Here is a 24,580-nt window from a genome sequence, read left to right on the forward strand (position 1 = left end):
GGCAAATTTCTTCAATACCTTTCTTACAAGCATTTTCCCATTTTAGGTGTAAAGCTTAAGATGAATGAACAGTTTTCAGAATGAATCTCAAAAGTGTAATCTGAGTTAGTGGAGGAGGATGCATCAACCAATAAGTATCCTCCTGGAAAGTGTTTCTTCCTTGTAGTTCAAAAATCATCCTTTGTTTACAGTCTCATATTGCTCCAATAGGTAAACAATATAAATAATTCAGAAAGATGTTAATTCCTATTTAAATCTATAGAGTGGCATGGGCTATTTATTTAGTAAGTTTTAATTGCCTTCAAGTCATGTGTTTGATTGTTACCAATAGTAATTTTTCATGAATTTAGGTAGAACCACCAGGACTTGCACAAGAGCTTCAGAGCTGGCCAGGCTCGTACTTCAGCCTGGCAGGGATAGACCAAAGCCCCGGTCCTTTAGCTGGGGGTGACATGCCCAGGGCATACACCAAACAACTCCGCTGCAGTACTTTTCATGCTACATACCACCTCCCTTTCACCCCGATGGAGGCAGAGGCACACACAGCTGCACCCTTCAGTTTTAGTAGTCTACTCGTTCACTTGGAAAAATCCATGCACAATCTTTATCATGCCCGATCACTCCAGATACAGAATGGAAACTGGAGAGAAGAGTCCTACAAGTCTTTCCTCAAAGGCCTCTCGTGTCTTTCACATTGGTTTCATTATTTTTACAGGCCAACACAGAATTTGTTACCCCTTTCAAAATACTTACGTAGTTTGACTTAGACATAAAACATAGCCCAACATTTAACATACGTTTACTTTGTCCTACAGCCTCCTACAATTGCAATAGCAATGAACCAATTTAGATAAGAAATGCCAATACATGAAGAGATATATGTCCTCAAAAAGTTAAGTTTAGACTTTATACCCTAAGAATATGGGAGAGCTGTTTAATGCAGCTTATCTTAATACATCAAGAAAGCAAGTGACACTGAGTGCTCCTTGAGCTGTTCGTAAACTTCCTTCTTAACTCAGATTACCAGTATCAATCACGGTCTTTAGTAACGTGTGTTTTTAATTGCTTTATGGATTTAATTTTATTTACTCTTCTTTTACTTCTTGTTGCAGATAATGTTAAGAGTCCTCTTCATTGATTATTGGCAGCTGCTGCATTCTGAGAAAACCTCTTTCAATTTAGCTTTCCAGATCCTTTGACTTCCCGCTCCAACAGCTTTATAACCTCCCCGACAGCTTCATAAATGCATTGCAATGGTCACATGAATGTCTTGGGAGGGGAACCGGCACCTCCGCATCTCCTCATTCCTATGGCACTTTAGGAAGAGAGAAGCAAAAAAACGGCAAGTCCAACAGAAGCTGGAAGTCCTGCGAAAGATGAATCTAATCGTGAAGCTCCGCAGAAGTTTCAGAACGCTGGTCATTCTCCTGGCGACCTTCTGCTTGGCAAGTATCGGCATTTCTGCCTATTACCTCTATACCGGCTACAAGCAGGAAATAGCTCTCGTGGAAACCACTGGAGAAGCAGAGTGTGAAGACCTCAAGCTTCTACCATACAGGTCTGTGGAGCTGAAAACGGCTAAGCCAATTGATCCGTCTAAAACTGATCCCACTGTCCTCCTGTTTGTGGAAAGCCAGTACTCCCAACTGGGGCAAGACATCATAGCCATCCTCGAGTCCAGCAGATTTCAGTACAACATGGTCATCATGCCAGCTAAGGGGGATATTCCCCCTCTCACAGACAATGGAAGAGGAAAATACACAATTGTTATATATGAGAATATTTTAAAGTATGTATCCATGGACTCATGGAATAGAGAGCTTCTGGAAAAATACTGTGTGGAATACAGTGTTAGCATAATTGGTTTTCATAAAGCCAATGAGAACAGTGTCCCAAGTACAAAACTGAAAGGATTACCATTACATCTTTACAATAATGTAGCCCTCAAAGACTGTGTGGTGAACCCTCAGTCTCCCTTGCTGCGCATTACCAAAGCGCCAAGGGTTGAGAAGGGTCCACTGCCTGGCGAAGACTGGTCAGTTTTCCAGTTTAACCATTCCACCTATCAACCTGTGCTTTTAACTGAACTGCAGACCTCCAGACCGCCCCCTGCGGCATTGCCAAAGGCTGCTCTGTATGCAACCGTCATCCAAGACTTGGGGCTTCATGATGGGATTCAAAGAGTCCTTTTTGGAAACAACCTGACCTTCTGGTTGCACAAACTGATCTTTATTGATGCCATCTCTTTCCTCTCGGGGAAGAAGCTCACGCTGTCCTTGGATAGGTACATTCTGGTTGACATAGATGACATCTTTGTTGGGAAGGAGGGAACGAGGATGAACATCAACGATGTGAAGGTAAGGCAAGAGTTGGGGGATACCATCCTGCGCATATATATATATATATGCGCGAATGGGTATTTAAAAAAAAAAAAAGAGACAAAGCTTGAAAAAACTGGCAAGCTCCATTTCCTAGTAAATGCTGAAAGTGCACAAAAGTAGCTAGCAGATACAGAAACCATAACGTGGGATTACTTTAAAAATCTGTTTACCCACATACATACAGAGATGCACTTATGTATGTGTAATAATATATAGAGATGGCCTCATACAGGAATGCTTATAGTGAATGTACTGGCTACCTCTTCTTTATATAGGTTCTGCTCAAGGGCTTCACCTAGAGCACCTGGGTAACAAAGGAGACTTTTTATACCTCACATAACAGAGATCTTTCTTTAAACTCAATAAGAAGTTCTCTGTTTCTGGAGCAAGTTTGCTGCTGAGATGTCTGAATTTTGAGATAACAACCTGTCTCACACTGTATTAATTTGTTTCTCCCTATGCGCAGACAGACATACACATGTATGTATGTGGCATATATATAAAATACCATTTAGAGGCATTTTCTATACTCCTTCTTTCACTATTTCTGAAAAGTAAACAGAAAAAATAGAAAATGGTTGCCTTTTTAAATCTCACATAACTATTGCTATACTTATAAGAGAAAAACACAAACAAAAAAAACAAACAAAAGGAAAAAAACCCTGAAAAAGTTACAGTCACATTTTGACTTAAAAGAGTTAGCAGGATAATTTTTCATTAGCAGACTAGCAGATAAGCATTTAAAGTTACCAGTGACAGGATAGAAGCATAGCCTACACTTTAGCAAATGACATAACCATCTGATACGGTGAAAAGCCCACAGACTATTCTTTGGGGGCTCTAATTTTCATAGTCTGTAGTATCCAGGGATAATATTAGATTTGCTCAGAGTAATTTTCAGAGGGATGTGCAACTTGGAAAGAATAGACAGAACTCAATTGCAGGACAGTTATTTCCTTGCAATTTTCCACATGTGGGAATCATCATATTCAGAGATTAGTGCAAGTTCCTAAGCATGCAATATCACATTCTCAAGCCTTTATTCTAGAGGGTTGGGTTTTTTTTCCTGTAAATACCGCAATGCTTTCATGAGCAATAAGCAAGCCTTTTGTTTTTAAACACTGATTTCTATTTTGTTTCTTAATTCTTATTTCCATTTCTACAACTTTTATATTCGTCTGCCTCCTCATCCAGATAATTAGGAGAGGTATTGAAGCACCCAGCAAAAGCAGCAGTCTCATATAGAATTAAAACAACTTTGTACATCAGAACAGTTCGGGTAATTCTATTAGCCAAACCAGGCGTATGAATGCTCATCAGGGCTGATTTCTAGCACCAGACACTCCAAGTGCCTGGTGTCTTGAGATCTGAGCACTGCGCACAAGCTCAGCGATCAAGTGCTCTCTCTCCGGAAATATATGGTAAAACGCTCTGAGAAAAGGCTTGTATACAAGAGGAAATTAACTGAAAAGGCAATTGTGGAACAAGTTTTGCAGCAATAGCTTTCCGCCTGCACATTTTTGAGAGCATCTTTTTCTGATGATCACTAAGGAAGTCTATTATTCTACATTGGTTAAAGAGCCCCTATTACTATAAGAAGAGTGTCCGTACAGAGTCACTTGGAAATTCAAATCATACTTTTAACTGGAATAATCTCACTTGGCAGAAAAAAATGTAAGTCACCTCCTTCATTATCCAGCCATTGACAACATTACTAGGCAAACCCTTCCACCTGTGGTTGGCAGAGCAGCCGTGCTTCATTGCTCATTATAGGAGACACAGCAGAAAACTCCAGATCCAGGGGCTTGAGTAGGAGCTGGATGGCAGAAGCATAGCTGTTAAAAGCATTCAGCATCACTTTTATATGCTGCACACATTTACCCATCTGAAAACGCAGCAGTCCACACTGCTGAACATCTTGAAAATTACAAGAGAAAGCGTCTGTTAGGGTTCCGACATTTGTTTTTTTAAAAAACTTTTTTTTTTTTTTTAAGGAATGTGTGGTGAGTCTTCTTTTTGTGGATTATGTTTGAGTCAAGGTATGAAGGGAAGCTTTCATTCTTCCCACATTTCTCCAGTGCTAAATTAGCAGCCCACTTCCATCGCAAAACCACCAATAGTGCCACTCCTGGGATAAATCCCCTCTTCACCTCAAGCAAGAAATCATACCACAAACACGGGAAGAAATCTTATGCAGGCGCAGGCTCAGAACCAACCTTCCCATTGAACGCTCTTTTGGAAACAAAAAGTTTACCTCCCTTTTAGACAATGTTCACACGTAAATCAACTCTGCAACTTCACCATCCATTGATATTCTGTCCTTAACATCGTGGTTTTCATTTCAAATCAGTTACCCAGTACAGATTTGTTCCTCAGGGTATTTCACAAACATTTGGTACACAAATCAGTCCATTCTTATAGAATGGACATTCCCAGAATACATTAACATTTAAAACAGGATGCTTACAAATGAACATAACACCAAAATCAGAGTGTACTTTGGTTAGTTTACAGTAAAGGATAATTACAGCCAGTTAGAGAACAATCTCCCAAGTCACTTGGGGAAGGAGGCAATTAAGAACCAGTGGGCCTGCTCTAAAGCAGAGCAGCTTTGCTTGAAAGGCAAAAAAAAAAAATAAAAAAAGCAAGGGGAGACAATTTTTAAGAGGCTGATATTTAAGCGATATCAAAGTATTGCCATGCATTTTGAAGTGGCGGCTGCGGCCAGCTGCTCCGAAAGGGTTGTGTTTTCACGGCAGGCAAGAGACTGTTTCTGACACAGAAAGGAGATTTAGGGGAAGGTTTTGCTTGTCCTGTACAGGTATGATAATGTGGAAGTGTGGATGGCTCCAATAGCTAAAGGGATTAGCACACACTCTGCATGTTGTTCAACAAGCACCTGGCACAATTTGGACCACCTCCTTTCCTTCCCGAACTGCATATTACAGGTATATTTAGCACCAAAAAAACCCCAAAAACAAACCAAACCCCACCCAAAAAAAGACCAACACCCCCCCCAGTCCACATTTATAATGCCATGCACCTCAAAACTCACTTCATCCTGTCCCCTGCAACATAAGTTTAAAACATCAGCATAACCAATATAAAAGAACATACTTGTTATTTATACAGTGCTTTCAAAAACAAGAGAACCATATAGAGCAGGGCTTGTAATGAAACAGTTTCTCAACACATTACAATCCACTGCATTACACCACGTCACTACTTCTCCCATTCCTTCAGTTCTTAGCATTTGTCACTGCAAACAGTGTGGATTCACTTTGCAGAGTTATACAGACTCTCTGTTAGGCTCTCCTGAAGTGCCACACACACCCGTGTCCCTTGGGGATGCTTTCATACATGCATGCCCAAGTGCGTGCAAGAAAAATGCAAATGAACAGTTACACACCTCCTAAACTGTATGAAAAATACAGATAAATAACATCACTTGGTTATAACTCTTAGGCATTTCCTTCTAGTGACCAAACGTATAATAACCACCAACCCAAAGGACACACAATTAGAAATGAGTCTTCTGGTAACAATATTTGTATGTGACAATAAAAAGACAAAGAACGCTGTTCCTGTGTAATTACTTCCTGCAACTCAAATGTTTTATCCCCTCACAAAGCCATTTCTCAATTAGGCGCTTCAGGGGTATATATAGTTTATATAATATAAAGTGTGGTATCAGCTAGAGGAACAGAGATTAGAGAACAGAGTTATTATGGGCTCTGTTTACCGCAAAAGATCTCCTAGTCCCATGTATTCTAGAAGTTTTGCAAGGTCATATCTGCCTAAGTAATTAAACAGGAACTCAGCAGAGCCACAGAAAGCTATTTTCCCTAGCTTTGCAGAGATCTATCTTGAGCCTAGCAAGCCTCTGCAAATGAGTTTCTCCCTTTCCCTCCTGCCAATATATTATCTCACTGCTTGATTTTAGAAGGCAAAAAGACTCAAAAATTCATCAGTTAATTAACAGAATTACTGAATTCGTGTACTTGCAAAATATTGGTCCCCAGCCACACAACAAGTCCAAGATCACTGGCATTAGTGATTTAGTAAAAAAGACTAGAAAAGTCTGGTTATGGTGTGTCTGCTATGCTGTACAGAAAGAATACAAAACTCTTACCTTGAAAATCTCCTTTTAACTGAGTACGTAGGTGCATTACCCAAACAGGTAGTAAGAACGTGCTAAAGTGGTCTTTAGCGGTCTATAGTATGAGCTAGTGCAATATTTACTCACCCAGGAAGAGTTTGATGCAGCAACCAGGGCTTTTTCAACACCTTTCACAAATACACTTTCTATCATTAACTCAAAAACACCTGCAAGATCACAATACAAGCTAAGGCTCTTACTCTTTTATAGAAGAAAAAAAAACCACACCAAAACCAAAACCCAAAAAGCATTAGCCTTTCATTTTCTACGCTCCTCTTAATTCTTGCACTGCAGCACAGCTTCCCTTCTAGAGCCTTCTTCCAGGTGGACTCTCTCAGGAGCCACCTGCTTCCCTCTCTTCCCCCATTCTCCCAGCTGGAGCTGATAATCAAAGAGAAACTGGTGGTCCCAGCACCATCATATCACAGAGCTGCTTTCTCTAAAAGCTACACTGCCCTTTTCTGTATTCCCTCTAATTACTGCTATAAGGGCAGGAGCATCGTTGTGCTTTCTGAGATACCATAAAATGGTGGAGCAATGCTTGGGAATGTCCTTTGTCTTACTGTTAACTGCAGTCCCTCCTTCTCCTTGCAGCACCAAATAACCCATCTGCATTCTCCCCCCTTCTTCCCATTCTAAGCTTCAGTTCGCTTACTTAAGTGGAAATAGGTTAGTATCTGACACCTCCTCCCTTCCACAAGTCTGCACTTTGTCTTTGACCTTCACCATCATTAAAATGCCTTGAACATTTAAAGGCTGTGATTTCTTGCTCATTTTAGTATTTTAAAGACAAGAATTCATGTCGGAGTCGCATCTTTTTCTGATAATTCCAAATTAAAGAGTACTGGCTCAGCAGGAGGCTGAGCTCAGTAACTGAATCTCTCCAGCATATGCTTTTTCTGATCCTTCTGCAAGGACAATTGCTTTCAGGTAGAATAATTAGACATGTCTGGGCCACATCACCAGGTATGCGTCAGTACAAAGCTGCGGGTGGGTAAAGCTCTCTGTGCTGCTGTGTGCAAACCCTCCTCCCTGTCCATGCAAAGTCTAAATGCCCTTTGAAAGAAGGAATTTAATAAACCATTGTAGACCAATGCTTGTTCCTGCTTCAGTTCTGCTGGGATGCCTTACCTCTCGTGCTCTTTGGAGTTGGCGGTACAGACCCAAGCCAGGCATGTGCATGAGGAAACTCTATTTAACAACAGGCAACAATGCATTTCTGCATCTCTTTGCAGCATTTGGTATCTAGTGTCACAGAATATGCTCAGCTTTCTGTAGAAATTATCCAGGAGTGGTCAAGACTAGAATTAAAAGTCAGGCAGGATTATCATGGATACCTAGATTTCTAATTCAGATTTCTGAAGAGTTTCTCTGGATGCTTTACTCTCTTGTACACAATCCCATGCTCGCACCCAGCTGTAGGGAAGATTATAATGGAATTTACAGCAGCCCAGTGCCTCAATCTGCACCCAGTTACTTCCAAATGTACTCAGTATCAGCCCCCAAAATCCCCAGTGCTTGAGCAAAATTTGAAACTCCTGGTGCTATAAATAGGCACTAGAAACAAATCTTTTTTTATTGTTTCTTCATTTGTGGCTTTTTCCTTCAGCAAAAAAAAGCAGGAGCTGCAAACAGCAATCGCTTCCTTGCTGATAATGTGAGATACAATAGTCATCCCTACAGCATTTTTATAATAATAAACTCCTGCCAGTAAAGTAACCACACCAATGGACAATGCAGGGAGAAACTAAAACCAGAAGATGTATGAGCCTAGGAAGCTAGAGGAGACAGCCAAGTATTTGTCATTATAGGCTGTGTTGCCCTTATGTCACCTTTGAAAGCACTTGAGACTAGCAGCGAAGAACACAATGAAACGAAATTCGGGAGTTCCCACTTTTGAATGATCTTAAAGACTTTAAGAACGAATTTAAAAAGCAGTGGAGAAGGCATTATAAGAAAAATTTAATAATCAGACAAGCTTTTTAAAAATGGGATCTACTCCATTCTGCTTCAACAGAGATGACAGTTCATTCAATATTTTCCTTGTTCAGGTCTCCTGAATCACCCAATTCGTTCTGCAATAATTTGAGTGTTGAATACCGCTCAAGTGCCTTGTCAAGCTACATCACACAAAATGTTTCATACTTTTTTTGTTTCAATAAAGCCTGTTCTTTCATTCAGAATTTCAGTACTGATGTAGTTAAAAACCACAATTCCTTTGCCATCAGCAAAAAAATTATTTTTCTCCTTGGCAGCTTGGTGGATTGACTGTCTATCTGAGTATCCTGCCTGAATTATAATAGATTTGGGGTTCTCTCATCTGCCAGGTTTCCCACTGAGGATATGGTGGGTCTTGATAGTGTTTTATACAGTCTTGCCAGCAAAAATTTCTAGCAGCTCTACTTTTCTAGCTCTTTCATTTCATTAATTTAGACAATTATGTTCCTTCCATGTGTCCCACAAATTAGAACGATACCTCTATCACATGGTCTAAGAGAGATTTTCCTGAATGTTTGAAAAGTCACTCAGTGTTCTTCTGTCCCAGAGGGCACACTGTTTTTTCTGTCTGCAGATTTACAAGACTCCAAGCAGTGCAATTTGATATTGTTTGTACAAGCAACACAGAATTATCACAAATCTGGACAGGTTTTTTCCCAAGGAAAAAAGTTTGAGCTTTCACAAAGCAAGCAAATGAATTTAAAAAAAAAAAACAACCAACCCCCCAAAAAATCATCCTTCGTTCTTTCAGCTTTTTAACTAGCTGGAAGAACTCGATAGAACTTAATTTTGAAAAAGATTAACAGTTCTGAAATTTTAAAAAACAGCACAATACCTTTTAAAATAGAAAGGGCAGGGTTTTTTAGTCTAATTCAGAAATATCTAGTGCTCACAGCCTGTGCTAAGCATCACTGGCTCGTGACACATTCCTTTGTTTCTGCCTCCACTAATTTCCTGGATTTGTACCGATTTCTCAAATCCCTTCTCCAAAATAATTCTGAAGTCATAGGTTGGAGCATACTGGAGTATATTTCCAGGATATATGTGGTACTCTATTTAATTTAGCTTCACTTAATTTAATTTAAATCATTTTCACAACATTTAGGGAATCCGTAGGAGCCAAAAACCATGGCTGCTTTATATCAACCTCTCAAGAGGCCTACATTAACCTGAGTTTTAAAACAATGTGTATTAGTGAAAAAGGAGCAATAACAATTGCTTCCTCTATAGCAAAATCACACTCTATGAAATGATCAAATACCTTTCTAGAAAGTCTAGCCAATGCAGACGTAAAAAGCAGTCATAATTATTGCCTTAAAAGCATTTGATGCAGCAATAAACACATTACCACGACTGTCATATATAATGCAGTTACTTTAGTAGCGGTTTTACTTAAGTAACTTTAAATGTGCCTTTGTCATCCGAGTGTGAGCAGAAGAATCAACACTTAGAGCAAAAGCTCAATTTAGTGTCATTAGCATTATTCAAATGATTTGAAAATGGCAATGCTCAGGAAAAGGGTGAATAGATGGAAGGGTGGACAGATGAGATAAGAGGGAAAATCTCAAAGAAAAAAAGGAGAAATTTGAAATTTAAAATATTTAGCAATAATTATCTGGGCCTTTTATGGCCACCTTTATCATAATGTAGTATGAAAACAGCTCTTTGTGTGTGCCTGGTTTCAAATTCTTAGACAGATATATCTATGCATCTCCCTATATATACATACACTTACGTATGCATACACTCACACAAATTAAATCTTATCTTCTTTATCTCTTGTATGAATACGGCCATAGACCCTTTCAATTAATACTCTTAATTCTTATGTCATACATCTCCTCCTGTAGTCTTTCCATACAGGCAGAGTAATGTAAAGGCTTTTAGGGAAAAGTTACCAAATTCCAGTTTACGCAGAGGGCAGAATAAGAGTCTAGTAAGAGCTGCACCTCAAACACTGGACTTGGCGTCCCTCTAAAGTACAGAATTTCTTTCTAGTAGGTGGACGTTGTCTATTAATTATTCATTCCTGAAGGTAAATATCACATGCCAAACTTCAAAACCGCTGAATTGTGAGCAGATTACGCTGCCTTTGGTCAAAATCTAGAATGTGACCATTGCTTCTAGTGAGCTGTGGATTCATCTACAGGAAGATTGAGGCTTTTCCCAAAGGGCTGGACAGTTTTCATCAGGGTTTCCTTTTCCTCTGGACGTACAAAGAGTCCAAATACTTTTACAGAGACATAAGAACAAATGACCTTCTGACTCCATCGCTCAACATGAGTCATGCGTAGCTTGGAATAGTTAGAATGAGTCATATATTGCTTTCAGCAGAGTTTGTCGGAGAATAGTGCTTTGCATACAAACACATTGATTCATCTAGAGAAATTCACTTCGCAAGAAACTATTTTATTTAGGAAATTTCATATGGTCTCTGTGTAGCTACTTTAATAAATAAACAACAACCAAAAAAAAAGAATGATTTCATTGAACATTTGAAACTGTGACAGTTTGATATAGTTATTTCACCGCTGAAGGGGATGTCTGTGCATCAGAGAGTTTATTGAGTTTTTTTGCAATGATCATAAGCACACACACACAAAGAATCAAATTTGATGAGAAAATCATCCTGCCTTTTATGTTTATGTCACCAGATAATATTCTGGTGACAGGCCAAGCAAAAGAAGATAAAATTGTGCAAAGCCTTCAGGGTTTGCTGTGAAAGCACAAGCTGTAATAGAACACTATATGATGCATTGTGGTTTTCCATCAGATGCTGACTAGTTAGACCTGATGGTCAGTTTTTGACCTACGGCCATTGGCATGGCAACTCTCCAGCCCCTTTTGGAGACACAAATCAAGGCTCTCCAGCTTAAAACCAAGAGCACCAATGGCAAGTGATGGGTAAACCCTTCATTATTTGCTAGTGTTTAATGGATCTCTGGGGAAGGTCTGGTAGGTACACCTATCATAGCCATAATGCCAGCTCCTGTGACCAGGTACACATCTGGGAGTCTTGGGCACCGAATGGTGTCTATCAGTCTCCCGCTTTATACCAGACCCTGTGGCGATGCAGTATTGCTAAAACCATTTGGTGATTTAAACATGTCATTTCATGTGCACAAAACTTCTAAATTTGTTATGGAAATATTAAATATGATAAATTATAATCCCAGAATCACAGAATGGCAGGGGTTAGAAGGGACCTTCAGAGATCATCTAGTCTAATTTCAACAGCTAGAATATTTTATACAAGTTAAGACTTTCTCTCAAGAAATGTTAGGATGAAAACAAAATAAAACTTTAACATTGATAGAATTTAATTTTCAAAATTAACAAGAAATGGAAGTATAAGTTATTCATAATTTTCTGCAAACCAGTATATTGGTAAAAACACTCTGGAGCTTTCTGAACAGTGTTTTTGTTCATTAGGATTTGATTTATTGCAACGCATTGCATATTTTAAAGATTTTTGATTTAAAACTCCAGCATTTATCATTGATTAGTATAGCATACGATAAAAAGCTCTCACATTTCCAGTTAAGGTTGGCACAGAAAGACTGCTAAAGCAACATGGTGTTCTTCAGATCTGAGAGTTTCTTTAAGAGTGACTTTGCCTGTTTAGAGTCCAGAGTTTGCCTTACCCAGGTCTGTTGTCCAAGGCCACAGAGCTCACAAGCCTTGTTCTGTGGATATGTTAAAGTATACAGTTTGGGAGGAAAAGTAGTTTCAACAAGTTGAAGTTCTTGAAGTTGAGTGAAACTCTCGTTTTTTTCTTAATTTGTTTTTTGTGAGACAGGGTCTCCTAAATCCTGGATTCCTTTAAAAAAAAAAAATCTCCTTTTTTTGTTTAATTATCAGTAAGATTTATGACATGCTGGAAAAGGTTAGAATAGCCTGTTCCTTTCTGCAAGCCGTTAAATTTGAGCGGTAAAACCATTATCCCAGCTCCAGCTCGTTTTAGAAAAGCAGAAGCAGTGCCCGGCTGCTGTAACGTTCACCAGAAAGAAACTAGAGCCTCCCAGCCCAAAACATACTCTTTTAGCAAAACATCACCTCAATGATAATCTTTGATGCTTTCTTGAGGAAATAAAGCCACAGATGATTATTTTTCCCCTCCCTTCAGGAGCACAAATTATAAATACCATTTACCAAGCCATGAGAGTTTCTCCAGCCATCTGCAAACCTTACTTTTTTTCTATGTTTTTGTTCTTTTTTTTTTCACATTACCAGCACTCTCTTAATCTGCTGTTCGCGTTTTCATCCAGACAGCACCCAAACAGAAGTGGGATCTCTGGCGGGATACACACTCAGCTTCTCTAGCCCATGACATCCATGCTATTTTTAACACTTCCGATTGGAGAAGGCTGAATGGGTTATCTGAGAGTGTTTAAATTTTTTACTTGATATAGTCATTTAATTGGCATTTTTGCATCTATTGTTTTAAAAAAATCCCAAATTAGATATATTAAAACTAGTACCTACTTCCCAATACTTTCTGACCAAGATATGGTGAAATTAAAGAATTAGAGATTAGGATTTTAGTTTTCCCTTCCTTCCTTCCAGCTCGTTTAACCATGTATCCTTGGACTAAATGGATGAAAAAGCCTTCCAAAATGGTGAAGTGGCAAGGCAGGGGAAAATGAAGTTTATGTTGATGTTACTCGATCAACTTGGGCTGCTCCAGTAAAACAGTTTCCCATGGCAAAATGTTGATTTATTAAATGCAGAATGTTCCACCGGAATGTGATTTAAACAAAATTAAATTCTGCCAGCTTGTCTGCTCTGGCAGGCTGAAGGAAAAGTGGACAGTTTGAAGAATATTAAAAAAAAATTTTCCAAAAGATCATAATTAAATGTAGCTTTGGAATTGCTGAAAAAAATGCAAATAATTCACACTCTGCTGAGAGACTTTTTTAATATGAGAATATCCCAGGAAATTGATATTTCAGTTTTTATGCTGCTTCATTTTATGTAGAAGCTGGAATTATTAATGTAACTTTTACATTACATGTTAAATCTAAAATACCAACATTTAAACAATTTCTAAAAGTTGTCTCAATATTATACTTGAACTGCCTCGCCTGAATCAGACTGAATCAAAGTCATGGGCTTCAAGGACCTATGTTTTTCACCCCAAAACATCAGCCTTCAAGTAAAGGCTGTATAAAGAATGTTTGAATTCACATTTTTGACAGCATACCATATTCGCTTGCCTTCCCCGAAACTCATGAAATATTGGCTCTTAAAACTGTCAGTGATTCTTGAAAGCACAAGTGCTTTTTTGGTTGAGGTCCAATTGTTTTAACAGGGTAAATCTCAGTATAATTTTCCATTCCCTGGGTTTTTAAACTCCTCAGAAGTCTGTAGGTCTGTACATTAGCCTGCTCATTAATAGTGTAGGTACAATGCCAACATCAGGATCGTTTTAGTTAATAGAAGTTTTGATATTGATTGCAATATCGAGGGGGTTTGGCGTCAAAAATATCCTTTGTAGGAGCAGCTCCAACTGTGATCTCAGGGCTTTCGAGAGGGGGGAGGCCACCGCTGGGGTGCCTGGGTGCTCCCCCTCCCCCCGCTACAGCCATAGGCACAGATAAAATAGGTATAAGCAAAGAAGACAGGCCAGACCCATTAGCTCTGCCTGGTTTATTGCTGGGAACGTGCGAGGAGAAAAAGGCAGGAATCCTAGATGGGAAAGGGGCCGTAAGATGCCACGGGCAGCAGGTTGTACAGGGGGGAAAGCAGCATGGTGAAGAACAGAACAACACGGGAGAGAGGTCTAAGGGATGAGGATCAAAGCGGACCCTGGATCGGGGCTGTGCTCTCTCCATTTTCCAGTAATATTTAATCCCTAAGGGCTACCCAAGCTGAAGACCTCCTTTGTAATAATATTTACTGTAGGTTTTTCAATAAATTAGCTCAAATGTTTGGAAATTAATTGAATACACATGGATAAATAATCATTAATCTATATGTATCTATAATTAATAGAGGCTAAATACTCTATAATCTTATTAATTTAGGGAATCTTTAATGGAGCTCCAGGCATAAGTGTGAACTGCTGAGGCTACGCTCTGCGTGGTTAATAACGCATTTCTTTTTTTAAAAAAATAGCTTCAGCTGCAGAATATGAATTCTCTAATAAAAAAGCTCTGCATGTGTCTTCCTAGTAACATATCCCAAGATTTATGTGCATCATAAACAAATATGTCTGTGGTATTATAAAGTGTAATTCCACTGTATTTGTTATTAGGAAAGGGAATAAGGTTTCCCATATGCTTTCACTATTATTTCTCTTGTAACTGGGAACATGCTGGCAGTACATTATCAGGAAATAAAAGCTACCCATCACTGCTGTAAATATTGCAAGGTGGGTGTTACAGAGCAGCTCGGTGGTAAAGACCAGAGGGATTTTACTCTCGGCCTTCGGGCAGCAGGTATGTTTCAAAGCTCAGCAGCAAGAGGCAAAGCCTCAGACTAGTGACACCTTGTCATTTATTTGCTTAATGTAAGGGAAACATTTTGAGTAGACTATGCACACGTGGATTTCAGGAGTTTAGGATGATGCCAAGGGGAGGCTTAGAAATTTCCAAAGATCAGGATGCTGTCTGAGACTTGAATGTAGAAGTACCTACACTCAGCTTACTCTTTGTCTTTCCTGGAGGGTAAGAGGAAATTCCCTTCTCTTCCATCGTGTGGTGACAGCTGATACTACACTGGACTAAGCCATAGTGGAAAAGAAAGTGTCTTTAGAAAAGGGAATTTATTACTCTTTTACCGTTATTGTTATGGTTTACTTTGGGGGCGTGGCCAGCAAGCCCCTGTGTATTGCACTGGGCTTTCTCCAAAGGCAATACAAAGTCCATCCATGGACACGAGGGTACAACAGGGCAGCGTGGTGCTGGTTGAGCACTCTTTGAGTGCTCGCCAGGCTAGAATAAAATTGCTTGAAACCATTTAAACTGACTAAGTGCGTTGGGGGAAAATTTTCGGCTGAATCATGTACTTTCATAAGTACTTATCCTGTCTTTCCTCTGTTGCTATATTGGACAATATTCTGTGCTATGCCAGTATAAGAGGACAAGCTTGTAAATGTGAAAAGCTGCAGTTCATTGCAATATATATATAGAGAGAGAGAGACACACAGGTATGTGCCTGTAGGTCCACATGTACACAAAAGGATGGAAAGAGCTCACTGTAGGACCATTAAAACCAGTTTTCTAATATTCAAACCCAGCTGATATTCATCATATAGAAATATTCTGGGTTTAGCAATTTCAATGGCTGGTTCCTGGTGCTATAGCCTTCGGATGCAAAGGTTTGAGGTGTGCTACAGCCCAGCAGAGGAGAGAAGGGGCAAAGAAGGGGGAATTTAGAGCCCGTAGAAGAGCTTGAGGAATAATGAAGATTTCCCACAATGGAAAAATATCACCTATCTTTTAGCTAATTCTAATCTTGCAGTTGCAAATTCTTCTCAGGATTTGAATGTACACCTTGTCACACAGTCCCATTTGGGCAGCAGAGCATTAGCCAAGTAAAACCTAGAAGAACAGTATTTATGATTTTAAACAGCTATTCCCATATAAAATAACATTACGGCACTCCCCCACAGCTAGGAGAGTGATAGAACCCCTTACTTCAGAAACAAGTGGAAATTTAGCGTTACACCTATAATAAAAAGGTTGATACTTTACTGAACATTTTTCTCAGTTTAATGATCCTAAGTTACATGGAGTCATACTTTAAACGGCAAGTCGCTACCCAGTTTTCAATGGGACAATTTAGAGAGAAAAGTACTGCCTATTAATGACTAAGATCAAAAGCAACTAGATTTAAAAGTTAACTGGCGCAGTAATGCCACTTCCTGCCTGCCACCAAAATGCATGTGAATGGCTTTGAAATAGGAATATTTTTGAAACAAAAACCAAAACATCCTCCCCAACCTTTCTGTGCATCTTTTGTTTTCTGAGATAATACTGTGCAAGTATTTAATGTGCTGGTGAGCTTAGCTTTCTTCACTGTTCCTAACTACTAGAAACTTACCCCCCATAAAGATTGACAGCTGGTGTTCTCATGTCTGTGAGAACAGAGAAAATCCAAAAAATTTCAACTATTTTGAGACTTACCAAAAGATCGCGAACAGTAGAAACACTGATTTTCTTTGTATTATTATTGTCATCAGACATTATTATGCTTGGAAGACATACCCTTCTTCTAGGGTGCGGGTTGAATCTTTCACCAAAAACTATGCCCTGTGGAAGGCTCTATACACCATGGGAATGTGTCCTCATACAAATGTTAAGTTGGGGAAAAGAATAAAAAATTTCAAAATTACATTCCCATTCTCTTCCAAGCAGCCAAGAAGACATGTCATAAAAGACATCAGTAAACACTCTTTGATTAAAAATGCTAGCTAGAAATGTTTAGTCTTCCTTCCACATAAGTCACTTTGTGCACTTACGGCATAGCACAGCATTCGTCATGTGTAATTTAGAAAATCAGGGATGAGGAGCTTGAAGACAGCTCAAACATACCTTTCTAACAGGAAATACTTCACAGATGCACAATGCTTGGGGAAATTCAATGCATTCCAATACCAAAAAAGGCTGTTTGTCAGAAGCAGTTTTAGAAGCCCTGGGGATAAGTCATCCCTGTCAGGAATGATTTAGCAGTATCTAGAAAGGGATGAGCTCCATCAAACAGCAGGAAATTCACCCAAAACCTCTTTTTTTCTCTGGTGGCTGAAATTCCCTGCCAGACCTCCCACTGATGGGGTGAGGGAGCAGCTACTGTCCTTGCTCAGGGTCTTCTCTAGAGGCCAGCAAGGCAGCCACTCCTCTTCCCCACCCAGGGGGGCTTGGGACATGCTGGCTTGCCACAAGCACCTACACAAGGTTAAGCTGGGAAAGCCAGAGGGGACCATTGGGATAATTTGGTGTGACATCCTAAATAACACAGGGCGTAGAACTCATCCAGCTTCATCTGCTACAACCAGCTGAAGCCTGGACTTACATGCTGCCTCCAGGTCTGCCTTGGGTTGTGGTGCCAGGTAGAAGGGCTCCCTGTTACCAGACGTTTCCTTCCTAGGAAGTCACTGGAAGGGCTGAAAGACTTCTTCATATTTTTCAACAATCCCATCGTATCACTTGAATTTCTCAAGGGTGCAGTTTGTGATTTTTTCAAGTCTTTAATCCAGAGTGATCTGAAGAAGAGCAATACTTTGGTTTTGCTCCGAGTATAATTTTCCCACTTTTTGGAAAGGTGTGGTGATACTTTTTAGCCATACGTCTACGGCCTGAACATTTCTTCTGGCTCTTACACAGATTTGTTCTCAAGTTTACTTAAAATTACTTAGTTTTATGAAAAAATCTGGAACCTCTGAAATGGCTAATTTCAAATTTGTCAGTCTCATTTGGTGAGTAGAAACTTACCATGGGTTTTTGCCTTTTTGCTATGGATCTTCCAGCTTCCTTCTCTGGACAACTTAGTATGCTGTCTTCAACCTGGCAAGGATAATAAAGCAGTGGTAAACGGGAGGATTTTCTGGGACCGAGGGATTTTGAACCTGTCCTCAACGACAAAACCGGCTTTATCTCCCTCTACTCTAAACTTGAAGGACATGGGGGTGGCAGAAGCAGTCTGACCTCTGGTAAGAGATGAGGATGGCGTAAAGCAAGAACATTTGCCTTGCAATTCCCTTTTCATTTTACAGAAACTTTCAATGCCAGTTAACAAGCACGATCAAAACACTGAAGTGAGCTCCCTAGATAACGCAAGACAACGTCACGAAGAAGGAAGAAGGGTCAAAAAAGTTAAGCTCTGCTAGACAAGTATCAAACATCTCAAAAATATTAAAAAGCAGAGTTAATCCTAGTGATTATTAAAGCGCATCCTTGCCTGTCAAGATTTTGCAAACTCCAGTTTTCAGAATAACTGACAAAAAGATGGAAGTCTCCACAGCACCACCAGGGAAAACTGGGTGACAGGAGTTTCCTAGCGAGCCATCCTTTTGTTCGAGAAGAAAGCAAAATGCTGCACTGGCAGAGATTTCTGTGAGCTTACTCAATTTTAGGGACTCCAGTTCTAACACAGTTAGACTTTTTACAGGCTGCAGCCAGATGTCTAATTTCAACCCACTGAGGATAAAAGGGGACCTATAAAACTAACAGGTTGATTAAATACAATTTGGGCTTTCTGTAAAACAGAAGCATTCCTAGATCACTGGAAGTAAATGCAAAGGAGAATGTGCAATATAGGTATGTTACTCATAACACGGTCGAGAAATATTCCTCAATAATTTAAAAGACAGCCCTTTCCCAATCTTAAGGCATTTTTTACTTTGCCCCAAAAGAAGAGCAGAAAATGGTTTTATGACTTTGCTCCAAGGTTTGCTCTCACTTAGAGTGCAACTAAGTGTGACTTCTTCTACCTGTTCAGGATCTACCTTCCTCTCCCGCATGTACAGCACAGTGAAACAGATGGGCACGGCTAGGCTGGGAATGGACATATGCATGTCTTTTTGCTCCCACCTGTCTCCAAAGCTCCTGGGAGCACCTCAGCACAACCATCGGTGTTTACAGAGCCTGCAGGAACTCGGGTTTTTGCAGCTGCTGGCAGAAGGCAGACGTGCTGTGCCTGCCTGGCAGCCGCTCTGTGTGGCCCAGGGAAGTGGTCTTCACCCTGGAGGTGTTTAAAAGACGGGTAGACATGATGCTGAGGGACATGATTTAGTGGTGGACTTGACAGTGTTGGGTTAATGGTTGGACTCTCTGGTCTTAAGGGTCTTTTCAAATCTAAATAATTCTAGGATTCTATGGTACTCCTCAGTATTCCATTAACTTAGACTCCCTGGTTTCTGATTTTTAAGGAGAAGGTGGGCAATGGACAGACTTGCAAAGGGGGGGGGAGGGGAATAACAGATCACAGACACAGCTGGTGCATAAGTGCTAGAAGTGATGTGAAAGGCACATAGAAACAATCCGAGTGAATGATTTGAGATTCCCATTACATACTTTAGAAGGGGTTATAAGGAAAAATAGCAATTAACGATAAGAAAGACAGCAAAATTGGAAAAGTCTGCACACTGAGCATATGAGTTTAAAAATATCTGTTCACAGATAAAAAAGTGCAGAGGAGAGCCGTGCTTCTTCTCTGTCCTCCTGCATTTGGATATTTTGGACATTCCCAATTTTTAGCACTTATGGCAGGAACAGAGAAATTAGCAGCTGGCTAGTTTCCTTGTTCCCCCTCCCACTCTGAAAGCTTTAGAAGGCCTTCATTTAAACATATGGAGGTACTCTCTTAAAGCCACTAGTTATATCCACCATCACACAAACACGCCCATTCTGAAAACTGAAGGACAGACCTGAATTTTTAATATATCACCTCTGTTCCAATCTCTCTTTTATGATGGAATGTGTGTTTGGTTGGTTGTTTTTGGTTTTTAAAAAAACTTAATACTCCCACAAAGCATATACATCAGTTAGTTTTTAAGCAGTAAATTTAAAGTAGAAATTTGGGATTGCTGGTAGGAGTTCAAAATTTTGAGATAAATGTCCATGATGAGAACTTTAAGGATTTTTTTTTTTTATGACAAGTTACCAAAGTAAATTATTTCCAAAGGCAGTAAAGCAGCAGAAAACCTACTCTGATTAAACCTTAGTACATCCAAATCCATAAATTAAAGAAGATAAATAAGGTAGCCTCCATTAGTCCAGCCCTTAAATAATTTATAACAACTGAGTGCCCACCTATAACAGGTTGGGGTTTTTTTTGTTGTTGGGTTGTTTGGTTTTTTGCTTAAAGAAGCAATTCTGAACAACCAAGAAACAAAAGAAAGAAAGATAGCATATACAACTAAAAGAAAATGTAGTTGTTAATGTTACTCATCCTTTACTATGTAATTTGTATTGTACTAAAGATGGGGAGACTTATCTTTTTTTGGCACGGCCCAAACATTACTTGAGAGGAATTGTAAATACCAGTCCCTGTGTTTTCTGTTAGGGACATTGCAGCACAATGACTGACACCAATGCGGTTTGCTGCAACGGGATCACGATCGCTGAACATGAATTTTTTATTAACATACTATTTTAAATCTTGATGTTGTCCCTTTAAAACCTCAGGATGGTTTTCTTGCTCAATACTTTTTTTTTTTTTTGGGGGGGGGGGACAGGCGGGGTGTGGTTGATCAGAACTAGATGATGCCTCTGCCTTTCTAGCCTCTCATGCTAGCACTCCAACAGAATTACAGACAGACAAACCCTGCCTGCATCATGCAGAGGTGGATATGGGGCAAGATGCAAGAAGCAGCAGCTCTACTTTCCTCTGTGCAGCTTTTGTACTGGCCAAGCAGAACTGCAGCTGTAGGGAGCACGGGAGCTGGGGCTTTTTGCTCTGTAGCGACCACACAGCTGTGGTCACAGAAACAACTGCAAAGAGAAACAGCCTTCATCTCCGTGGAGGGTTGGGACATTCTTCTTGGCAGGGGAAAGGTTCTCATGGCAGACCACACGGCAGGGCTGGCTGCCTCCATGCTGGGGGATGCATGAACCAGCTCCTTTTCCAAGCTGTCATTCCAAGCCTGTGTTGGTTGCAGGCTATGGGCAGGAGAAACCAGCTTGGCAATAGGGCAGCATCCCACCACTGAGATCTGTCGTGAATTCAAAGCCAGAGGTGGTAGAGTGTGGGACCCCAGTTCAGGAGTAGATCCAGGCACAAGACAAATAGATCCTTATGTCCAAGGGGAGCAGGAACCATCAAAGAAAGTTGCAGACTCGATCTGTTTTTCAGATGAGCATCTCTTAACGAAGGGCTGCCTTTACTGACTGCTTGGAGGCAACCAAACCATCACAGCTGAACAGATTAAAAGAGCCACCGTTTGCGTTCTCAAGTGATGTGATTAGCCAGTTAGCCGTGAGTAGCTAGTAAATTTGGTGCAGTATCACACCATTCATCCCATTCAGCTGAAACTAGCTGAACCTTCAACTGGAACAGATGCATTCCTCTGTGCTGAATAAAATGCAGTTAGACTCCTGACAATTTTCTGACTTTAGGACGGAGTTACAAAATAGCAGCAGAAGTAGATCTGATAAACTGGGCATTCCATTCATAAAGGAAAAATAAATTCTTCGCTTGTGATAAACTTATTACATATGAGTGCAAAACATGACTTTTTCCTTGCTTCAAATAAACCCACATAGCCTCTTAGACCTCACACTAAGACAGTTACACAAGGGAAACGCTGAACAGACTCAAGTAATAGCTCTATAATAAAAAAAATAGATCTGCAGACAGCACTGGGTGTGTTCAGCACCATCAGAGACTTTCCTATTAATTATGTGGCACTATAGATCAGTACAGTACTTCACAGAAATAAATACTAAAAGAAGTGAGGTCCCATACCTCAGAAAGGCAGGGCAACAGCTGAAGCTGTGCTTGCTTCACTGGGAGTGACAAGGGCTCTGCAGCCAGCACTGGGAATTACAACATCTGTATAATGCACTGGGAGAAAAGTGTCTTAAGAGGGAACGTAAATCTGTGAGGGCTGACAGTTGCCCATTGATCTGGTGCCTGGTAAACAGCTATTCAAATCCTTTTTGGAGTAGGGTAAATAGTATGAGAGGTTTCAAAATCCCATTAAGGGTTTGACTAATTTTAACCCCTAAACTCCTTTCAAAGTCTAGCCAGTAAGTCAATGTGAATTCTTTATAATTCCTACACTATAGTATTAAAGAATTTTCTGTTGAAATTCTATTATAAGCGTGTGAAGTGGGCTGAAATCCTCACCACACAGAAATCAATGACTCAGCTTCGCTGGGTTTATTAATTCTTCACCAACTTGTGTTTTAAGAAGTGCAGATATAGCTGATTTGATTGTCCCCCTTACGGCACAAGTTTGTGCTCCAAACCAAAAGCTGAAACTAAGGAACCTGGAGTCCTGGTCTTGCAGTGTCCCTGTCAGTGATGTCAGGCTAGACATCACTTTTTTTTTTTTTTAATTCAGTTTTCCTATCAGAAAAAAAGTGGCTAGCTATTTCTAACCATCCTTATGATAGTTACTGTGATTATTAATATTTCATGGTAGTTCTATGAAGATTGCATTGGCTTTGAAGATTGCCATGACCACATCAGGCATTGTCAGTTTGTTTTTTTTTTCCTAACATAGATTTCAGGGAGGGAACAGAAACAGGAAGAGGCAATCAAAAATCATATCCCAACAGCAACTGCTTGCAGTGGAAAGAAACATTGCTGAAAGTATTCTTTGCTTTTTTTCCCTCTACAAATTTTCAGCTGGAAATCAAGAGTGAAACTACTCATTTATAGTCCTCTAACTTTCCACAGACCACCAGCAAATTGCTGCATGGAACAGCTTGGGAATGAACCTTGGGGCTACGTAACTGCAAAAGCATTAAGGACACATGTTAGGAACAAAAATGAATAAATGCATTAAAAGACTTCTTGGTATTAATAACAAGTATGTACCATCAAAGCCTGAGAAAACTGTCTTGAAGTGAAAAATGCAGGGAAAATTTTCATCAAATCTTAAAATAATTTTGGTTGGAAGGGATTTCTGGAGGTGATCTAGCCTAGGCCCCTGGCTCAAAGCAGAGGTAGCTTCAAAGTTAGATCAGATCGTATCTCAAAGGACAGAGATTCCCCAGCCTCTCTGGGCAGCCTGTCCTGGGGCAAAAATCCTGTTTACTAAGCAGTGTATATAAACATCACGTACAGAAAGATTTACTGTAAAGAATATCTACATTTATATATTTGCACATATTTTCTATTTACAAAACATATAAATAAATAGTAATATGTATATAGTAAGCATATATATTTTATGCATACACACAAAAGAAAGAAAAAACCTGCAGCAGTGGAATCACAACCCAGCAATAGGATCCATTCCCAAATGAATGATGACTTTGAGTAATGGCAAGTTAGCCCATTTTTGACAGGATTCTCAGTCATACCCCTCAGATGGTGATGGGGCAACGTGACCTTGGCCATGTAGCCCTGGGATGCCAGACACTGGTGCATCCTCCCACGCCAGAAGCACTTCCTAGAATGAGTCTGTGGAAATAAAATAATTCATGATGACAGCAAATTATAGATACACTGAAAAGCAGAAATACCTTTCTTCCCCTCTTTCATCTCTTTCCAAACTGCATGAAAAACTAGATCCTTTCTCATCTTGCCCTCCACATTGCACAGCCCTCCCAGACAGGCTATGCACTAACCCGGGATCATGTTTCCGTGGGCATCTCTACCTAGCGGAGTGCCCCATAGGCTGGGGAGACCCTGGGCACCCTGACCGCAGAAATCCCTGCCACAGAGAGGGGAACCTGCAAGATCTCGAGTTTTTTGCTGGTTCCCAAAATTCACATTCACAATACTGCCTGTGGAAGGCCATGTGTGTGACCGGGAGTCCAAATGAAATGTTGGGCTTCCTGCTCCACATTGGGGTAATGTTGAGTCCTGCAAATCTTGGGTCCCTCCTAGGCTTCTCCTGATCCTCTTGAACATGTTTAGTGACTTCTGGGAAGGTTCCCAAAACACCTGCAGGCATCAGGAGTTTGGTTCAGTTATGCAGAAATAATGTTTAGAGCTGTTATAAGGACATTTTGACAATCTCAGTTTTCACGCTAAACAATGTCTATGTTTTACAACTGTTAGGATTTTCCTCCAAAACCAGATTTTAGGTTTTCACCAGCTGTTCTCACAGGCACTGGTCCCTTCTTTCCCAAATACCTTTCCTGTTTCTATTACCTGCGATGTGAGCAGCTTCTCGAATGAGAGGCACATGAACTGATATATGTTAGCCTGCCTTTAAGATGGTGACTAGGTATAAAATACTAGACAAAGGACAAGGATCTGTGTATTAATTCCTATAATTAATCCTTTTCTGGTTTGACTAAAGTTTCCACTCTATTTTCAAAGAAAAGGATCACCCATCCTCTTTACATGCATTTGCACATGCAGAAACACACAACTGAGTATACCTCTGTCTCACTACAAACAGCCCGCAGTATTGATCACA

At 40.1% G+C, this 24,580-nt stretch overlaps 1 protein-coding gene across 1 annotated transcript in view; it reads left to right on the plus strand.

The window, feature by feature from the left end:
• Positions 1 to 1,376: 1,376 nt before the first annotated feature.
• The window catches only part of NDST4 (N-deacetylase/N-sulfotransferase (heparan glucosaminyl) 4), an 81,316-nt gene continuing 58,112 nt past the window's right edge, over positions 1,377 to 24,580 (plus strand). Inside the window, exon 1 of the mRNA XM_009895419.1 lies at positions 1,377 to 2,357. Coding sequence (XP_009893721.1) covers positions 1,377 to 2,357 — 981 coding nt within the window. The remainder of the gene's footprint in view (positions 2,358 to 24,580) is intronic.

This window comes from Charadrius vociferus, unplaced genomic scaffold, assembly GCF_000708025.1.
Source record: "Charadrius vociferus isolate BGI_N301 unplaced genomic scaffold, ASM70802v2 scaffold1151, whole genome shotgun sequence".
In the NCBI taxonomy this organism is placed as follows: domain Eukaryota; kingdom Metazoa; phylum Chordata; class Aves; order Charadriiformes; family Charadriidae; genus Charadrius; species Charadrius vociferus.